This window comes from Phodopus roborovskii, unplaced genomic scaffold, assembly GCF_943737965.1.
Source record: "Phodopus roborovskii unplaced genomic scaffold, PHOROB, whole genome shotgun sequence".
Lineage (NCBI taxonomy): Eukaryota > Metazoa > Chordata > Mammalia > Rodentia > Cricetidae > Phodopus > Phodopus roborovskii.
In genome coordinates this window covers 13,775,901-13,796,161 of record NW_026125278.1, presented here as the reverse complement: position 1 = coordinate 13,796,161, position 20,261 = coordinate 13,775,901, and the positions used below count along the sequence as shown (strand labels likewise).

Genomic DNA, 20,261 nt, shown 5'->3' with positions numbered 1-20,261 from the left:
AGAGGGCTCTAGGAGTGTTCAAAGCTAGTGGCATGGGTATACGAGGGAGGATGAGCATAGTTGTAATGGGGTGACAGGGGTGGAGTGTGTCTTTTGGGGGAAGAGATCTACAAATCTCACCTAAACCCTGAGGGCCAGAGAGAAGCTTGATCTACATATTCTAGCCCTGAATGCGCTAAATTAACTTACCTTAGATTAAAAAACAATAATAAGCAATGCACGAATGTGACCCCTGAAAGCTATGACTGCGTGGGTCTTGGGTACTTGGGTCTTGTAGTCCTGATGGAGGAGTTTCCTGTGTAAACACCTGATTCCCTCCAACTGAGCCAGTTCTGGTGGGTAGAACTAAACTGAATCTCACCCTCAGAGAGTGAAATGAATGCTTTTGCTTCACAGCATAGCTTTTAAGGAAAACACTCCCCTCAAATTATTCTGTTGCTTTATTTCTCGCTGGCTGTAAGGCTGTATCTAAGTTTCTTGATTATTTTGTACTCTGCCTCCCCGCTTCAAGCATGCAGACCATCAACCTGACCTCAAGCATGCACTGTTACAGCAGTGTGAGCTGAGGCTCTCCGGAATGCAGGGGAAGCTCCTGCAGAGGAACCGTGTGTACCAATGCCAACGATAAGCCATTGGGGTTAATTCTACACCGTTTCAACATGATGCAGAAACAGTCAGAAGGGTTATCAGAAGCAGCCACACACAGAGCTTTGGCAAGGGTATGAACAGGTTACCACTCCCTTCCTTGCCCGAAGGAAGGTGATTGGGGAAGTCCATTGACAGGAGATGAGCCCGGGAGACCTCAGAGCTGGAACTCTGAGTTGGGAGAAACCACCCAGTCAGTGGTGCAATGTTCACTTCATAAAGCAGAACCTGAAGGTCTTCTGGCTTTTGAACTTCAAAAAAAATGAAAATTATTTATTTGCATTTCTGATCACTAATGATCACTAACGAGGCTAAAGGTGTGCTTGTAACTTGTAGCTTGTTTTCTAGAATAGTGCAGACACTGAATTTATGAAATTAACATCAGGGCAGACATAAGAAATTCCAGATCCTCGATCCTACCAGGGAGAAATCTCCATCACGGGCAGGCTGGATGACTTTTCCATGGCTCACTCTGTCCTCTGTCATGGGAACACAGTAATGGGCGTAATTTAGTCACTCACTTAATTGGAACCAGGAAACTGAAGCAAGGGAAGGTGTCTCCCACAGTGTGAGTCATGCAAGGGAACTGCTGGGAATGACCCCAGATTCTGGAGCCTGCAGGGTGTCCAGGGCAAAGACGGTGGTTGGGATCGGGAAGAAGAAGGTACAAAAGCACGACCATCGCTGAGATGCTGTTACTTGTCATCAATGTTGAAGGTATCTTAGAGAGATCAGATTTTATGTTCTTCTAATGGTTCTGAATTTTGAGAATCTGATGCCCATGAGTGTTTGTTGCATTGGTGAAGAGCGGAGGGGCCATCCCTTCCTGCCCGTGCCATCTGAGAGCATTGGAGAACCTTCTCCAGTCCATTCTCAGAAGCTGACTCTGGTCGTCTTTGGTCTATGCAGAACTTGCGCTGGATGGCTCCCGAGGTGTTCACACAGTGTACGCGCTACACCATCAAGGCAGATGTCTTCAGCTATGCCCTGTGTCTGTGGGAGCTCCTCACCGGAGAAATTCCCTTCGCGCACCTCAAGCCAGGTAGGATCTGCTCCACCAGAGCAGTTCTGTTTCCCAGTACAATTCACAGAGAGTCTGGACAGCATCCCTCCAAAAAAGATAATTATTCTAGCGGGGGCAAGAGATCTTGCACTGTTTGTAGGTGAGCATTCCATTCAGAAAATATTACGGCCTCACTCTGGATTTAGACATAGGTATCTAGATGTACAGAGTCTTTATTCAAACTTAGAGCTTTGATTTATTTATTTCTAATAAAACAAGCAAATTGCCCTGAGTATAAATAGACAGATAAAGTGATCAATGTGTTCACTTTAGAGCTCAGGTTTTAAAGGTGTCTTTTAAGTCTGTATCTTGGGATGAGGTAGTGTCAGTGCAGAAATAACCTGTCAGGACTGAAAACACATTTCCTAATAATTTTGTATTAGGTGTGACTATGTTCTAAAAAAAAAATAATCAAGTTTTTTGAGTGAGTCTAATTATCACTGATGGTATAAATTATACTCAATTTACATGTAGAATGTGGAGAAGAGACATCTATTCAGAGGCAGGATTGGCACATAACGGTCTCAAGGTCAATTGCCTGAACATGTGTGAGCAGGTACACACTCACAAGTCAGAGAGAGCCTAGGGTGTCCCCATCTGTCAAGCTCTGCCTATTTCCTGAGGCAGGGTCTCCCCCTGGCTGGAGGCAAGCCAGCTCCATCAGCCCTCCCTTTACTACCCTCCAAGGAGTGGGGATTACAGGTATGCACAAGGAAGCTGGACTTGTCACAGGGCACTGGAATCGGAACTCCAGGCCTCATGATTTCAGACAAGGGCACATCACAGCTGAGACATTTCTCCTGCCCGAAGATCAACTTCATTTGCATACCTTATTGTTTACAATGTTCTACTGTCTTCTCCTGAAGCTATGTAAAGACCCTGTGTTCCCGATTATGAAATAAAATTTGACGTAAATCTTCAGTGAACTACATTTCCTGTTGCTGTGATGATCACCCTGTAACAATATACCACAGAGAAAATCAAAGTTTGTTAAAAAGCTAAACCAAGACCATCATACCTATCAGTGGTGATCTACAGAGGGAATGCCCAGGCTGTGAACCCTTTTCAATAGTGTTTAGTACCAGGGTGTTCCAGTGTTTTCCATGATGAGTCAACCAATGATGTAACCACCCCCTGTTACGCTAAGGAAGTCAGTTTTCTTGTGAACTGGACCAGCAATACCCTTTGGAGAATGTTGTTACGTTTTCTGGCTGTCTTGTTACCTGATGGTGAATACTGTAAAGACATTTGGGGATTTGACAATTGGATTCTAATTGCAGGTGCAGGCGATGTGCTTTGTTAATAGAGAGACACAGCTGCCTTTTCCTAATTCTGTGTGTCAATCCATTCATCTGATACTGCTAATTTCTATTTAGAAATTATCTACCATTTGCCATCCTCCATCACCTGTCAGGTTCAAGCTACAATATTTCATTTAACTTGTTGTCATTATATCCTGAGTCAAATTTACTGAGACCTAACAAAGAACCAAAAACTATCTTTTTAGGTTGTCAGTGAGTTTTAGTAAATATGTGTAGTTGTATAACCACAGCCTTCCCAAGTCAGCACCTCCCGGCACTCCAGAATGTTCTGTGCAGTTCCTTGAAGCAGTGCCCTTGTTTCTGTGTCTACAGGTTACTTTCCCCAGATCATCTCAGAAAGGGAATCATTGCCCTGTTGATCTGTAACCCATTCTTTCTCAGTCCTGTGTAATAAATTTGACTGCAGAGTCCAGCTGGTGACATTTTGAGCTACTCTAGTTTAGGGTTGTGGTGGTGAGGATTACCAAAACTATTCAGGAGACTGTGTACTTATTTTTATTTTTCTTACATATTCATTCAAACGATAAATGTTTCCCTGTTCTGTATACCACTGGAATTCTTCAGCAGTATCTGACAATGTATGTTGAAATACAAAGCTTTTTGACCATTCAAGCGTGGGTATACCCTATGATGACTGCTATTGATAACAGACTGATACGCATATCCGGCTATTTATTTCCTAAAGTGTTTTCTTATTGTCTTAGTGTTCAGTTGTAAGAGTGTTTTGGCTCTGGATGAATCTACAGTGAGGATGCAATGACATTGATTAGCAATCTGCTCAGCTGCGCCTTCAAAGACCAAAGATTCTTCACTTATGAAATCCCTCTTATCAAACTTCTATACAATTTTAATGTCTTGTCTAAAATATTCACAGATACCTTGTTTTCCTATTACATGTTATATGAAGACCTGACAGGCTCAGGTTTCATAGCGATGAAGTCTGCTTTGTATTTTCTATGCTCTACATAGATGGGGTGAATTAGCTATCTTTTGTTCAGTTGTGTGTGTGTGTGTGTGTGTGTGTGTGTTTAATATCAACATTTAGTTGTTTCAGTATGATTTGTTGAAGTAAACTACATTTTTTTCAATAAATTATTATAGCACTTTGTCAAGAATCAGTCAAAAAGATGCATGCGAATTTCTGGTACTTTATAAAATCCACATCAAAACTGACCTTAGTCCACACATATATCGCTGCCACTCTCTCTTAATAGCTGCCACCCTGTCAACATTACTCTTTAACTTTGTCCTTCTTTGTAAGAATTGCTTTACCTATGTGTGCTATTTTTATTTTCAGTATAAATTTTAGAAGTTGCTTGTTCACTCTGTAAAAGAAATCTTGGAAAATGAAGCACCGTGCATTTCGTCCTTAGACTTAATTCACTCTAGTTCAGGATGAGTTCATGTTTCAATCACATCATTCTCAGGAAACACAGTTCTCCCCCTTTGTTTATATCTACTTTCTTTTGATGAACTTGTAACGTTATATGAATATTAGATAAGTTTTAGATTTCACTATGAAGCTTTTTTACTTTTGCATGGCATTTTGTTACTTTTTAATTTAATTATTTGAAAACTTCATACATGAGTATTGTATTGCATAATTCCCACCCCCTCATCTTCCCTTTCAATGACTCCTGTGTCCCCCATTCCCTATCAAATACATGACTCTTTCTTCTTAATTCCTACTTCATATAAATAATACACGTGTGTGTGTGTGTGTGTGTGTGTGTGTATGGGTGTGTTGTGTGTATGGGTGTGTGTGTATGGGTGTGTGTGTGTATGGGTGTGTGTGTATGGTTGTGTGTGTGTGTGCATACAACCTATTGAGTCCATTTAGTTGCTCATATGAACCTGTGTTCATATCAAGAGGCTCAGACCTGGAAAAATGCATTCTCCTTCTCTTTTCATTCATTGATTGCCCGCATCTCTTGGTCTAGAGGTGGACACTTGTGAGAGCTCCCCCATCCATCCTTTCTCCTTGCTTCTCTTCTTCTCCCCATCCTTCTTTTCCTCTTACTTTCTTTTTGCAATTGCTTTGTTATTTTTAGTAAATTTTTCCAAACATCTCTGAAATGCAACCACTTATCCCCATCTCCTCTACATAGTGGATTCCTTAGTTTTACGTGCACAGTACTGCACAGTATTGGTTGGTTGGTGCTTGTTTGTTTTGTTGTTATTGTTGTTGTCATTTGGTTGGTTATTGGCTAGTTAGTTGTTTGGTTGGTGGTTGGAGGTTGGCTGATGGTTCCTTGGTTGCTTGGTTGATTGTTGCTTGTTTATTTTGGTGGTTGGTTGGTGGTTGGTTGGTGGTTGCTTGCTTGTTGGTTGGTTTCCATTAGTGGGACTAATCATAGTTCTTCATCATGCATGGCAAGTGCACTGTCACTGAGTTACCCACCTAGGACAGATCATAGAAACATCCTTGTCACCAGTTTTGACTGCCATCCTTTTTTTCGCCAATTAGTAGTTTTAGCATTCTAATTTTTTATTTATTTAATTAAATGATATCCCTCATTTGAAATCCCTGATATCTATCCTGTGTTCCCACAATAACAACATTCATAAAACCATCTCCGCAAATGTCCAACAAATACATGGAAAAAAATATTCCCAGCATCCTGGGAATCCATCAGGAAAACACTATAAAGAGGATAACCCGATTGTGGTTAGAATGGCTTTACCAAAAATTTAAAAGGTAGCAAATATTGTTGGAGATCTAGAGGAGAGGCAGCTTAAATACCTCTTCATAGGAATATAAATTATTACAGCCATCATGGAAGTGCTTTGATAAACTAAAAATAGAGCCACCATATTATTCTGTGTTGCCTGCATGGGGGGGGCATGTATCTAAGAGAATGTGAAATTAGCATGCTAAAGAAACACTGGCATCTCTGTGTTATGGCAGCAGCACTCACAGTGCTAAGCTATGGAGCTAGAGCCAGTGGGCAGATAAATGGATAAAGGGAATGTGATTACCCCACAGACAGAGTGGAAATATTACTCAGTGATAAAGAAGAATGAAATCCTGTCATCTCAGCAAAATGGATGGAACTGGGTGGCATCCTGTCCTGTGAAATAAGACGGATTTAGGAAGGGCAGTAAGGAGGGAGAAGAGCAAGTTAGGTGATGAGTATGGAAACAGAAGGAAAAAGTTGTGGTTTTCCAAAGCACACCAAGAGACTATAATTCACGATAAGCTATTACATATTTTATGAAGACATAAAAGAGAGATCCTTGAAGCCTCTAAGAATGGAGAAAAGTAAAGAGAGCAAAGTGCTACCTACCCTAGTTCAGTTGGTGCATGGTCTGACACGCGCATGTTTCCAATCATGCTTCATTAGTGTGCTCAATTAATACATGTTAATCAGGAATGAAATAGATACATGAAACCATCCAGAAACTTCTATGCTCCTGCTTTATGCAGCAAGTCTCCCTCCTCCTGTACTTACCCTGTGATCACTGGCCATCACTTGCCCTCTGCCTTCCCTTTCCCATGTGCCTGGGATGTGTCGGTTTCTTTTCTGAATCACTGTCCCCCCCCCCCTTCGTTCATGTGGATGTTGTGTGTTGTTAGGTCTTTCCTAACCTAACAAAAAGTTCTTCCCCACAATGTTATCTAACTCTCTCTCCTCGTAAGTGTACTTTTCTGTCCCCCATGTCTCCATGATTGTTACCTTTGTTGTTTGATGCTCCTCCGTCTTGTAATTTTCTCTCTTGCATAAGCTTTGTGAATCCTGAAATGATCAATTGAAGGAGCTAAAGGCCTTCCTCAAGAAATGATTAGTCCCTTCAGGGGCAAATATTGTTTAATATAAAAGTTAGAAGTCTTGTCTAAGACCATCTTGACTTTACTGTTTCAGATATTAAAATTTATAGTACTTTATTAAAAAGAGAATTCATTTATGGTAGATGCTGAACTTCTAAGGGTTGGATGGTGACCATGCATCAAGAGGCAAGACACTAATATCATCATTGTGGGTAAGCAATCTAGCATATGCCTGGCAATGAATTGTATAAAGCATCCAGCCAATTACAAGATGCAACACATCCTGAATGCAGCAGGGGACAGCCTTGTCAATCACACTGGGCTCATCCTCCTGTATTATGCAGCATGCTCACCCCCTGGAAATATAAAAGTAGAACTCCAATATCAGCATTGACTCTATGGCTGTGATAGATGTATGCATCAAGAAACTCAAAATTATGGAGGGTCTCTTTCAGTAGCACATGTTCAAATCAAGCTTTTAATGCAAGTCTTAGTAAGGATTGAAAATTCATCACTTCCAACACATGGAGAATCAAGTCAGAAAACATGCTCCAGGACCATGGGACATGAACACATGCTCGGAACCAGGGTGTGATGGCCAGGGTACTACACTCTTGGGCCCCAAGGGCAGCCACCTCCCAGATGCTGCCAGATCTCGCTGAGTGTTGGGCAACAAAGGTATGCCTGCTCACTGCTGTTACATGAACTGGTTACAGCTCATTTATTTCTTTAGATAGCAAAATATTTTTTTAATGCTGGTACCAGTTTATTTTTCTTTTAAAAAAAAGCCTTCCTCAGCTGATGCTGCAAGAGTGTAAACTAATCCCTGTGGATACAAGTCTTAAAGCCTCCAACAAGTTGAGGGCTGGAACAGTGCCTGACAGTAGTTGGCATTCACTGGTCATTTCCTAGTGTCATTATTTTAGTGTGCTTCCTTGTGGGCCAGGAATTTGTTAGCACTCGGAAACAAAGACGAACCAAGTGTTTCTCTTGCCTTCAAACTACCCACACTGAGGAAGCAGGCTTTGTAGAGTAAGACAAGAAAGAAAGCAGCAAATAATACCAATAACTTTCATGCCACAAAAGAAAAGGAAAGGAAAGAAATTCTGACCAAAACATGTTAGAGAGAAAGGTTTATTTTAGCTCATGATTTTGGAGGATTTTAGGCTATTAGGTTGGGGAAGGCATGGACAAGTGGCTCTCTGCATCCACACTGGGAACAGTATGGACAATGGCTTGTGTACACACTGAGGAAGATATAGACAGTGATCCAGGACACACACACAGTAGCAGCAAAGGCATGGACAGTGGCTCAGTGCTGGACAGGAAGAGTGTCAGAGCTTGTTTACCTGGTTGAAAACCAAGAGCAGAGAGGAGGGCCAGAACTAGGAGCCAGGCTTTAACATTTAAAGATACTCCTAATGTGTTCTCCCTCTTTCCCCAGCTACACTCCATATCCTAAATGTTTCAAGACTCCTAAGGAGGACGCAGAGGACACAAGGCAGTGGTTACAAAATGCATACTATCTAAGTAAAATTGAAATCAGATGTGAAGCCTTTGTGTAAGTCAGGGTCACTATAGACATAAAATCAATAGGAGACCTCCATAGGTAGACAGAAAGTAGATAGATAATGATAGATGATAGATAGATAGATAGATAGATAGATGATAAATGATAGATGACTGATAATTAAAGATAGGCTAATAGATGATAGATTATTGTTTGATTGACTAAAGATGATATAATATAGATGATTAATAGGTGATACATTGATAGTAGAGGTAAGAAATAGATATGATAAAATTATGATGAAACTCTGGTCACATGAAATTCTACAAAGTCCTGCTGTCTGCCATCTCTGAAGTATGGAATTCAATCCAAGTCCAAACCACTGAGAAGAACTAAAAGATCTCTCTACCAGTGTCCAAGAACCTGATGTCCCTATTTCAGAAGGGAAAACTTACTCACCTGCCCTCTTCTGCCTTTTTCAATCTCTTGTGCCCCAAGCAGATTGGATGACATCTGCCTGAACTAAGAGCAGGTTGTCTTTGTTATACCTATTTATCACAATGGTAGCGTCATCTGGAAACACCATGGCATGACCAAATACAGTGTTTTGTGATCTATCTGTCATCCCTTCAGCAAGCTAAGTTAATAATGCCATACCTCTTGTGCATATCACCGGTGGAAGCCACCATAGGATTTTAAGAGAACTTAGAATGTTCTTTATTCTTACTTGGCAAACGCTGAATTAGAGTTCAGAGCAGGAGACCAGCTTTTCTGTAGAAATCTGGAACACTCTAACTGGAGTGGTAGCTTGGATAGAAATGGTAAGGTTTGTTTAGAAGATTGAAAGATGTGAGCAAAAACTTTCCAACAGATTGAAGTGGGAATACAGGATGGAGTAAAATGTCAAAGGTGCCTGCTAAACAAGAACAACTCTGTGAGAGAGACATGATTAGAAAAAAGAAAAAGAAAAAATAACCGAGATGTTGAGCCAAGCAGAAAGTGAACTGAGCATGATGAAGGAGCTTGTTCACCTGGCAAGTAAGAGCTGCCCTGGGTGCGATTTGGAGAAAGAAATCAGCATCTGCTTCCCATATTTGATTTCTGTTTCTGGGCTTGTCTTCTTTTCTAACACATCACATACAACAAAAGAAGGATGCCAGATCACTTACCCAACAACACATACTTTACCTAATCCTATTTTGTCTCCAGCCCAGCCATGCATATCCTGAAATCCTGAGCCTAAGTCCAAAGTACAGTCTCTTTTGTTTTTCTTTTTCTCTTTTCTAGAATGGTGCCAGTTGGTTCACAAGGAAAGTTACTTTGCCCTGGTTTCCTTAATGCTGAGCTCTTGCTAAGTCTGGGAGGCATCAGGCAATGGAGAATGTCTGACAATACACTGTAGCCAAGTTTGGGGAGAGACTTCATAGTGAAAATTTAATTCAGAGCCATGAACTGGAAATCCCAGAACCAAACACAGGCCTGTGGGCCTGTGGGCCGGTGGGAGTGGGGTTGTCTTACACATAACCTTTAAAAATATGAACGACAGCAAATTTACAGACAAGCTTTATGCCACAGGCTGTATATGTATAGTCACTGAGTTCTCCACTCCTCTTTAAATAGTGGTTAATTGTGTCCACCTCCCTACACGACCTGGATCCTCCCAAATACAATACTCTCAGATTAGACAAACACACTGATCATATGAACAAGTAGTAGAGGAAATCCAGTGGGATAACTCCAGTTTGTCATGCTAATCCTTATCAGTTTATCACTGAAAGAAAGCAAGCCAGCTGACCATTGCTTGCATCCCAGGAAGAATCTCACTGACGCAGTAGATGCTGGTGTTTGCATGGTGGTTGCCGATGCCAATGCTGGGCTGCTTCCTTGTATGATGGAGATTGCACCAAGGACAGGCAGTGAGGCTGCTTAATCTATTCCTGGTGGTTTGTCATGACAACAGGATGTGTCTTTAGAAATTAAGGCATGCTTTGTGCCTGTTGTGGTTTGAATAGGAATGGCAGCATAGACCCATGCATTTGAGTACTTGACCCATAGGGAGTAGAACTATTAGAAGGCATGGCAGCAGCTTGGAGCAGCTATGGCCTTGTTGGAGGAAGTGTGTCACTGTGGTGGTGGGCTTTGAGGTCTGCTATGCTCAAGTTATGCCCAATGTGTCACACAGTATCCTTCTTCTGCCTGCAGAGCAAACTGTAGAACACTTATCTACCTCTCCAGCACCATGTGTGCCTGTAGGCTGCCATGTTTCCCACCATGACAATAATGGACTAAGCCTCTACATTGTAAGCAAGTTCCAAATAAATGTTTGCCTTTATCAGAGTTGGCATTGTCACTGTGTCTCTTCACAGCAATAGAAACCCAAACTAAGACAGCCCCTCCAGTATTGCAATCTCATGGCCCCTCCAGTCCTGCCCACTCTAGCCAAATGTTGCTGATAAGTGCAACTTTAACAAAGACTGTGTCTTAGCTCTTCCTGGGATTGCAGAACACTGTTGTATTGAGAGTATAATCTGATCTATTAAAAACTATGGCATGCAATCAGCAGCACTTTGAAGAACATATTCACACAATCAAAAATTAAAAATGTTCTATAAACTATATCTTTCTCAATACTGACAGATACTTATTTTTATATTTTCCTATACTCTGCTGTATGTGTATGTGTATGTGTATGTGTATGTCTGTGTGTGTGATGTGTGAGTGGTGTGTAGATGCATGCGTGTGTGTGTTTGTGTGTGTGTGGTGTGTTTGTGGTATATGCATGCATGTGTGTGCATGTATGTGTGTGTTTATATGTGGTATGCTTGCATGTGTATGTGTGGTATGTGCATGCTTGTGTATATGGTGTGTGTATATATATGGTGTGTGTGTGTGTGTGTGAGATGCATGTATGTATATGATTTGTTGGGTGATTATGATGTGTGTCTATATGATCTGTGTGTGGTATGTGTGATGTGTTTGTGTCTGTGTATATGTGTGTCATATATGCCAGCATGTGTATGTTTGTGTATTTGGTATGTGTGTGGCATGCATGTGTGTATGAGGGGGTGTGTGGCATATGATGTGTATATATATATATGGTATCTGTGTGGCATGTGTATGTACATGTATGTGTGTGATGTGTGCGTGGTATGTGGTGGGTGTATATGTTGCATGGTGAGTGTGTGTGTGTTTGTGTGTGTGTGTGTGTGTGCATACATGTCTTCCTTGAGCATTCTCCATCTTGTTTTGATACAGAGTCTCTCACTGCAGCTGAAGCTCGCCATCTTGAGCAAATCAGGTGACAGGCAAATCCCTGAGATCTGCTCATCCCTGCCACACCCCACCCTGGAATTGCAAGCGTGTGTGACTATGCATAGCTTTTACGTGGCACTGGGGATCTGAACTCAGGTCCACTGTGTTCACATAAGAGCTCCTTCCCCAGAGACCTGCTATTCTCCTTACCACAGGAATTTTTTTTTTTTTAATTTTACAAAATAAGACAGTGAGGGGTTACTTCAGGAGTTCAGAATCCAGTACATAATTGATCATAAATAAGGACTAGATGATTCATTTTGTTGTGGAAAGCTGTGGAGCCACTCTTGCCACAGGGCCGCGCTGCATCATAGGCTGGAACTGATGTAGAGAAGACAGTTGGAAGCCTTGATCTAAATAAAGTAGTAAGAGATCGGTGGTGTTTTAACATCCCGCCTTCTAGGTTCCAATTACAAAGGATTGCTTGAACTCTTAGATTTGTTGTTATCAATAACAGTGGCTGTTAACACTTATCGGCAGCCAGCATGGTGCTGTGCGTTTTGGATATGTGTCAGCAAGGACTAAAACCTGTGCTTTTGGTTCTGTTAGGACAAGCGTTGATGTCACATTGTAGTGAGGGCACAGTCAAGGCCCTGGTCCCATAATTGTCATCATCAAACTGGCTCTTCCCGCTGAAACTCATGCTTAGCTAAATTATTACTTGCTGAGACAAACTGCTTAATTGGCCCTCCCGGGGCATTTAGAACAAAGCCAGCCTCAGAGTCTAGCCTCTGGTCCCCATGAAGGGCATTTCTTCACGTGTTTGCAGAAGCCTTCACCAAAGGCTTTGGAGAAAAGATTACTGGATGACCTTGCCACAGGTCTCAACAATTCACTTGACTGTGTTGTGATTTAATAGCCCACTGGGACAGAATACCCATCCCACAATGACTCTGGATGCTAGGCATTGGGCTTTCTTCTGCTCGAGGAGTCCAGCAAAGCTGAACTATACACTTCTGGTGGCAATGTGACTCATCACATCTCTTTATGTTCCATGCCTTTTTTAATGCTTCCTCTTTGCCAGATACTACACTACACACTGCTGACACACCAGGAGGAGATGTAGTCTCTGACCTCAAGAAGTTTGTGATTGTGTCACAGAGGCAGAAACATAACTAGGCAACAAATGTGATTCAGTAGGTGTCGCTGTAGTGTGAGATGCTGTGGGAGTGTTTGGGAAGAAGCCAAGACAGAGAGCATCACTGCCAACATCCAAAACAACAGGTTCCACAGAGGGGAAGAAGACAGAGGACTTCCTGGAGTCAGTTTTGTCTTTCCATTGTGGGTTCTGGCATTTGAACTCATCACCAGGCTTGTGTGGCAAGAACTTTACCAGCTGAATGCTCTTAACAGAGCCCATAAGTCCTTTTTGATAAAGGAATTGTACAAGAGAGTTGTCATTGTTTGCATATGACTTGATTTCAGAGATGACACTGATGCACTACATCCGGGTCTTCTCTATCTTGAGCAGGTCTTAATAGACATAAAACAATTTGAGGCCTTTAATTGGCTCTTTGGTAGAAGAGACTCTAAGGGCTGACCTATCATATTATGTTTAAATCTCATTACTCAAGATAGTGTGAGTCAGAAAAACAATATTCTAGAACATTGCTGTTCAATATAGAAACCACTGAGCATGGCTATTTAAAAACTGTATTAATTGAAACTCCAAATTAAAAATTTCAGTTTCTGAGCCACATTTCCACATTATAAGTACCCAACAGTCTAGTGCTTACACACTATACACTACAGAAGGACATCCCATCACTGCAGAGAGGTCTGGGAGGCAGTTCCTTACAGTGAAAGCTAATTATAGTTCAATAAATTCATTTACTCAAGATAGAACTTTAAAAATTATGGCACTATTAATTGTTGTTTGGTTCTTAAATTTGGACTTGGTCTCTTTAGATGGTAATATTCTGTTTTTGAAAGCAGAAACCAACATTTTCATAAATCATTTAACCTACTTTGTGCTGTAACAATAAAACACATACTTGATGAATGGGCTGATAGTCATCTTCCTGGATCTGAGCACCAGATTTCCCAGCTGTCAGAACAGCCTGGCCAACCATCTGAAAGTGGCAACTTGAGGTTCCAGCACACCTGTGGAGTAACAAAGCCGATATTCAAGTGGAGATGACAGTGAGTACCCCTCGACCAAGAGTAGAGCAGAGGGGACTCCAAAAGCTTGCAGAATCTCTTTCAAATGTGAAGAGTCAAGAACCACACATCAAAATGGAATTTTCAGATGCACGGGCAAGAAACAAATGAATTATTCTCCTGTTTGACCTCAGAGTAAGAAAGAACTTCTAAAGGAGGCACAGGGGACAGGCATCAGTTTAACATGTTCTGAGGATGGTCCCTCTCCACCCACCAAGACACCTGCTCATGCACACTGGACTGATCTCTGTGCAGGTGCTGGAGCTGGGTCAGCATTACACAGTCATCAGGGAACAGGTTGCAGCCATAGAATTAGAGTGAAGTAAGAATCTGTTGATTTCGTGGCCGCGAATTATCTGATCCTTGGAGGAACGGAAACATGGCCCAGAATAGCCAACAAAGGATAGCAGGACCCTACCTCGTGAGCCAAGAAAGATGCTGGGATAACCGAGAAATAGTCTTAACAAGGAGCCATGCAGCTGCCTGGCGAAAAGACTTTTCCCTGGTACAGTGGTGGTGATAACAATATTTACACTCACTGGTGAGACCATGAGTTAATACAACTATTTAGAAAGTATCTTCCTTTAATATGAGCTAGTCTCAAATGTATTCATGTCATTTGACACGTTATTTTCACCCCTTAATATACCATAAATGTCTAGTCTATAATATACAGAAATTCCCATTAGAAATATTCTTTGAATAATTTCAAATAACCTAAAATTGAGAAGTAATTAAGTAAATCACAGTAAACGCAGTCATTAAAATATGTTAACACATAGTTTTAATAACATGGAAAATGCTTAATTGCTTAATGTTTTAATTTACAAAAAAGGAACTACATAATCATATGTCAACATAGGCTCAATCACAGATGGAAAAGAGGTGAAAATCTCAAAATATTTTAACAAATATTTTGACAAAGATGATTCACCTGTAATTGATTTTCTAGACTCACAGCAAAAAATCAGACAATTGCTCTCTGTAATTGATATCAGAAGCTAAAATGAAAAGAAAAATTTAAAAATTTTGGTGTGAAGTTACTTCAGTCAATTTAACTCATTATATGATTAGAATAGTTTCCCCTAAATAATAACATTTTATATATTTTATATTTTGTAATTCTATTAACTTCAATTTCTACTAAGAATATTCATTTTATAATTGGTAAAATTAGGTCTTGGTTCAGAACAATCCAAAAAGCAATTGATTTATGTTACTTTGAGTGTAACTTCACTGGATCTACTGGAGTTAGATGAATAAACAGAATTCAGTGGTTTGTAGACTTTAGTGTAGATGTCATTGTTGGGAATTATGTCTCAAAACCAGTAAGATACAAGCCAATGCTACATTACCATAAAGCCAGGGTGTAGATCAACTAGGAAGTCTCTCCTCCCTCTGGAACAGAACACTTTTAAGCCTCAAACAGAGCACCTTGTGTTATCAGTTTCATTATTGTGTGTGTTGAAAATAGGATGGACTCTGGAATAAAAGATCATACCAACTATGAACTACTATGTAAAGGGTAAGAGTTACAAACTTGTTCCACACTCGGACATTATTACCTGTGTTAAATAACTGTACAGAGTGAGTTCCAGGACAGCCAGGGCTATGAAAAGAAACCCTATCTTGAAAAACAAAACAACAAAAATTAAACACACAACACATACACACACATACGTATGTCAAAACAGATGTCTCCAGTTTTATGAAGACCAGTGTAATCCACGCATTGTGGTGCATATCATAGTGCATTAACCTTGCATTTATGACATCATGAAGTCTTGAAAACTGTTACTACACTTACTTGTTTATGTAAGTAAATGTGCCTATGAGCATGTGATGAAGTACACATGGAGGTCAGAGGACAGCTTGCAAGAGGCAGTTCTCTCTTTCCACCCCATTTGTCTCAGGAATCAAGCTCGGATTGTCAGGACTGGTGGCAATCACCTTTAGCCACTGAGCCATCTTGCAGACCTGACACTATGAAGTTTTGTCTCATCTGGGCTGTAGTAAGATATCCACCCCACCCACACCTGTTGAACTGACCATGCCCATTGGGGCATGGGGACAGGTGCAGGTGTGACTTGGGGGAACTAGGTCTGGGGTCCAAGACCCCCGTGTTCTCTCTTGCTTTCCTAGTCAGAGACAGAGAGCATCTGAAGGCATCCTTGGGACAGGAACATGCTAGCACTCATCTGTTTCTGGTGTAAGTGATTTCTCCCCAAATAAACATCCATCAGCCTATCCATTTTCCCAGATTCTTATTTATCCACGATACTGGGCTCCAGTTTCTATCCTATAATGTTGTGTGCATCTGTATACTTAAGGCATCCTGAAGGGCTCTCCCTTGCTCCTCCAAGAATTCCCTCTGCACACTATGTGAACCCAACTATCAAATGGATGGGAAATAATAAAGATAAACTTAGTATAAGTTACCTTCTCTTCTTCATAGGTCAGGGAGAAAGTGAGCTTAAAGGTCCTGTCAAATCCCATGCACGTTGCCTTTGGATGAGTCTTGTCTCTGGAATAAATCAGTGAACTTCCAACCTTGTTTTGCAGCGGCTGCAGCAGCAGACATGGCATACCACCACATCCGACCTCCCATTGGCTACTCCATCCCCAAGCCCATCTCATCACTGCTGATGCGGGGCTGGAATGCATGTCCTGAAGTGAGTGACTTTGTTTACTTTTATAAAACTTTTGATGTTTCAATGCCCATCACAGTCTATGGTTCCAACACCCATTCCGAGTGTGTGTCAGAACAACATGGTGGGAAGACTGGCTGGCTTCCTGTGTCTCTAATGACCCCAGGAAGCTGGAACAGTTGGGATTTTTTCCTTGATACAGTCTGGTTTTGAGATGTTACTCACAGCAGATAAGGAAAAGAGAGATCTGTGTTTGAGAGGTGAAATGCAGGCTTATCAGTTTCATTGGCTTTAGCTGCAGTGAATCCTTTTCTAGAGAAACAACTTCCTGGGTTTGAGAGATGACACACAGCTCTGTCAGCTGCAATTTGATTAGCATGAGCCACACCTAGTGCTTTTCTGGAGAAAACACTTTGGCACAAGATGGACTGGAGCTGGCTTTTCGGGTGATGAAGCAAGCCTGCAGCAGACCCCAGGGAATGAGGTCTTCAACAGCTGCCTGAATACAGTAGCAATTGTTATATCCTCAGAGGGCAGGGTGACTCTGCACTCTCTCTCTTGCACAGGGAACAATAGTGCCTACAGATCTCTCTACTGTTGTTTTCCTCTCTTGTGCTCAAACCTGGTCAGGACATCATAGGTCTCCCTGAGAGGGGGGCAGAGCTTCTCATATGTAAATGCCGGAAGAATCCCACTGTTCAGGACATGGTTCACATTGTTCTTATCTTTTCTTCAACAGCCTTGATTCTCCATTCTCCCTAAAACTCTCCCCCAGAAAGCAAAGTGAGGCTATTGATATTTCAGAATGTACACCCAAAGGACAGATAGAGTAAGAGCCCCACTGTAGACATCTGAAAGAAAAGGTATGATTTGCCCTCTTCTTTCTTTTCTTTTTTTTAAGGCAACACCCAAATCAAGTCATTGCCCAACCCAACCCATGTGTCCATAGAAGCTTTTAGAAGAAAAGTGAAAGTTCTCACAGGATATGGTTTCCTTCTGCCATTCAATCTGGTGTGTGTTGTATTGAATTTAGAATCATCTCATGACTGGAAGGATTGACACCATGAGAGCAGAGTTTGTTTTGTTTGTTCAGCTTTGTTTTGTTCATTATCATAACCCCAGCACTCATAACCACACATTATAAATGCTCAAAAACATATAATCTGGGGAATAAACAAACAAATGCTTCTTGCTGGTACATCCTATTCAGTGTCTAGGTCTGGATGTCTGGGAAGTTTTATATTGAAGATTGCATGACTTAAAATAGTTTGAGGAGACATTTCCTGGTCTTGCAGTGTGAACCTTGAGAGCATTATCTGGAGATGAATGTGCAGAATCCCTTATCCAAAGTTCCCTTCCTTCTGTAGGAAGAGAGTTGTGCCAAGTTTTCATATGAAATATCAATAATGTGATCTATTTGCTTTGTGTATGTGAGGGGGGATTGTTTTAGTGTGAAAGTTGTGTTACTGAGGAGTGAATTTTATCAGCACAGGATACAGTCTGTAGGTTCAGGAAGAAAGATACACCAAGTTTCTAGTAATATTGGGCTTTCACTCAACTAAGTCCTACCTTGACCTTGGCATCTACCTCATGACTAGGATATCCTGGCCTTTCCGTTGTCTTTACAGTGTCCAGAAATGTCATTAACTTATCATCATAGGGTGAGTGGCAAGGTGATGGGAATCAGGGGCCAAGAGTCTAATTTTTTATTTCCTTTAGCAAGTAATTTATCCAGCTCCTACTTCACTTTGGCCTGTGAGTGGGCTAGGGAGTCAATAGGGGGAGGCTGTCCATGGTGCTGAGGGGAAGACAAGACTTCATGAAAATGCATGCCAAATCAACTACAGAAAGTTGGCGGACAGAGAGATAGTGTGGGTCATGAAAGTATTTCCAGAAGTGACACTTTGGAAGAGATTAAAATCCAAAGGCAAGCACTCACTGAATAAGGAACTGGTGGGGGAATAAAATCACTCAAGCAAAGAGAAAATGGGCAAATGTACTGTGAGTAAAGAAGTGAAGTGTGTGCTAGTTTTGACAACACTGAAGCCACTACAGGATAACCCCCTAGGCCAGGTACCATTTGATAAAAGATACTTGGATGTGAAAGACTAATACCAAGTTTCCCTGTCCATTTCATCATTTTCACACTCATTTCTGAGAATTTCACACATGTGTACTGAATCCACATCATTTCCACTCCCCCTGCCCCTCTGAAACTTCTTCCACATCACCCCAGACACTCTCAAAACTAGTAAAACAGTTCAAAGCCCCAACACCCCAAAGACTGCATGCAGTACTTACTGGCTTAAGTGTCTAGATAGACTAAGGCATTTCCAGGCAGTAACATAAAACAAGGAAGTATGTTGGTTTTTTGTTGTTGTTGTTGTTGTTCTGTTTTTAAAGGCAGGGTCTGTATAATAATGGGTGTCCTGGAACTTACTATGTACACCAGGCTGACTTTATAGATAATATCAGACATTGAAAAGTCTCAGAAACTACAATACGATTTTATGCATGGCATTGTAGACAATTTTAACTTTGTCTCTAGAGTGGTAAAAGAAAAACTTACATAACATAAATGACTCTTAGCAATATATTTGTTAGGTATAAGGGATTTCTCATCGTTTACTGAAATCTTTGCTTGTAACACTGATCATGAAATAATTTTCGAGTCATCTTTGACTGTGTACTCCTCACTCTACCTGGTGTGGGCCTCATCCTCTACCTGCAGAGAGAGCTTCCCTGGGATGAAACCTGAATTTGCACCCTGGCAGCACATACATGCCCGGTAGAGACAAAACTAAAGCATGAGAACTGTAGAAACATTCTGAGGTCAGAACAGCTCAGGGGCTGCTGGCTCTGTGATCTAGTTGATTATAACAGGCATTTGTACGGTTGCCATGGGGACTCAGAGGACCAACCTAAGCCTGAGATCTATTGCAAAGGAAGAACTCTAAGGAAGAGAGGTCCTGTGTGTACAGGGGACAACTCTGCTGCCTTCTGAGAGGCAGCCAGTGAGGAAGAGGAGGCTCAGCCCCTACACAGCTGGCATACTGGTGGCAACAAGGAGAGAGAACAAAGCTAACATTTGGAAAATGAAAGAAAAGCAAAACCATCACCCCATCTGTCAGTCAGAACCGAGGAAGCCCACCGTATAGGAAGGCAGATACTCTCCTCACCGCAGAGGTGCTTTCCCACAGTGAAGTGATTTCAGGAGAGACAGGAGGGTGCGATGGGAGTGAAGCCCAGGTAGAGAAGCCAAATGAAAATGCACAGGATGAAAACTGAGCCAGAGATGTCTGACTCTCCGTAAGACAGAGGAAGGGGGCGAAGGATTTTCAAAATGAGAACAGTTCATCATTTGCTGTCAGGGACACACAGAAAATAGAAGTAGGGCACCAAACAGTGTTTGCAATGTCCGAGCAATCTGTTAAGCTTATTATAAATATCAAATATAGCTAAGAGGACATAGGAGCTGGGATGCATACAAAGATAGGAAAGAGAACACTTGCTTCTGCTTAATCTTCTCCCTCCCCACTAGGCAATGTGAAGTATGTAGTCTTCTGCTCTGTGAATGCATAGGTTGAACACCTTACTGGGTAACGATATAAATTGCCTAACTAGCCCTGTAGTTTTCAGGTAAATATGACTTTCCATGTACAAGGTGTATTTGCCATTGTTTTTAAGTTCACTATTTATAAGCACGCCTGGTTCCTGTGTGCAAGGAGGGCTGCTCTCAGCAAACAGCAGTGGCGAGCTCATCTGGAGAGATCAAGCCTCCAAAGACTCATGTTAATGGGTTATTTGGTTTTCAAAGCCTTATATTAATAAC

At 41.5% G+C, this 20,261-nt stretch overlaps 1 protein-coding gene across 1 annotated transcript in view; it reads left to right on the top strand.

Moving 5' to 3' along the window:
• The window catches only part of LOC127230664 (serine/threonine-protein kinase TNNI3K), an 80,627-nt gene extending 63,453 nt beyond the window's left edge, over positions 1-17,174 (top strand). Inside the window, exons 8-10 of the mRNA XM_051195962.1 lie at positions 1,555-1,687; positions 16,344-16,453; positions 17,169-17,174. Of these exons, the coding sequence (XP_051051919.1) occupies positions 1,555-1,687; positions 16,344-16,453; positions 17,169-17,174 (249 nt within the window). The remainder of the gene's footprint in view (positions 1-1,554; positions 1,688-16,343; positions 16,454-17,168) is intronic.
• The last annotated feature ends 3,087 nt before the right edge of the window (positions 17,175-20,261 follow it).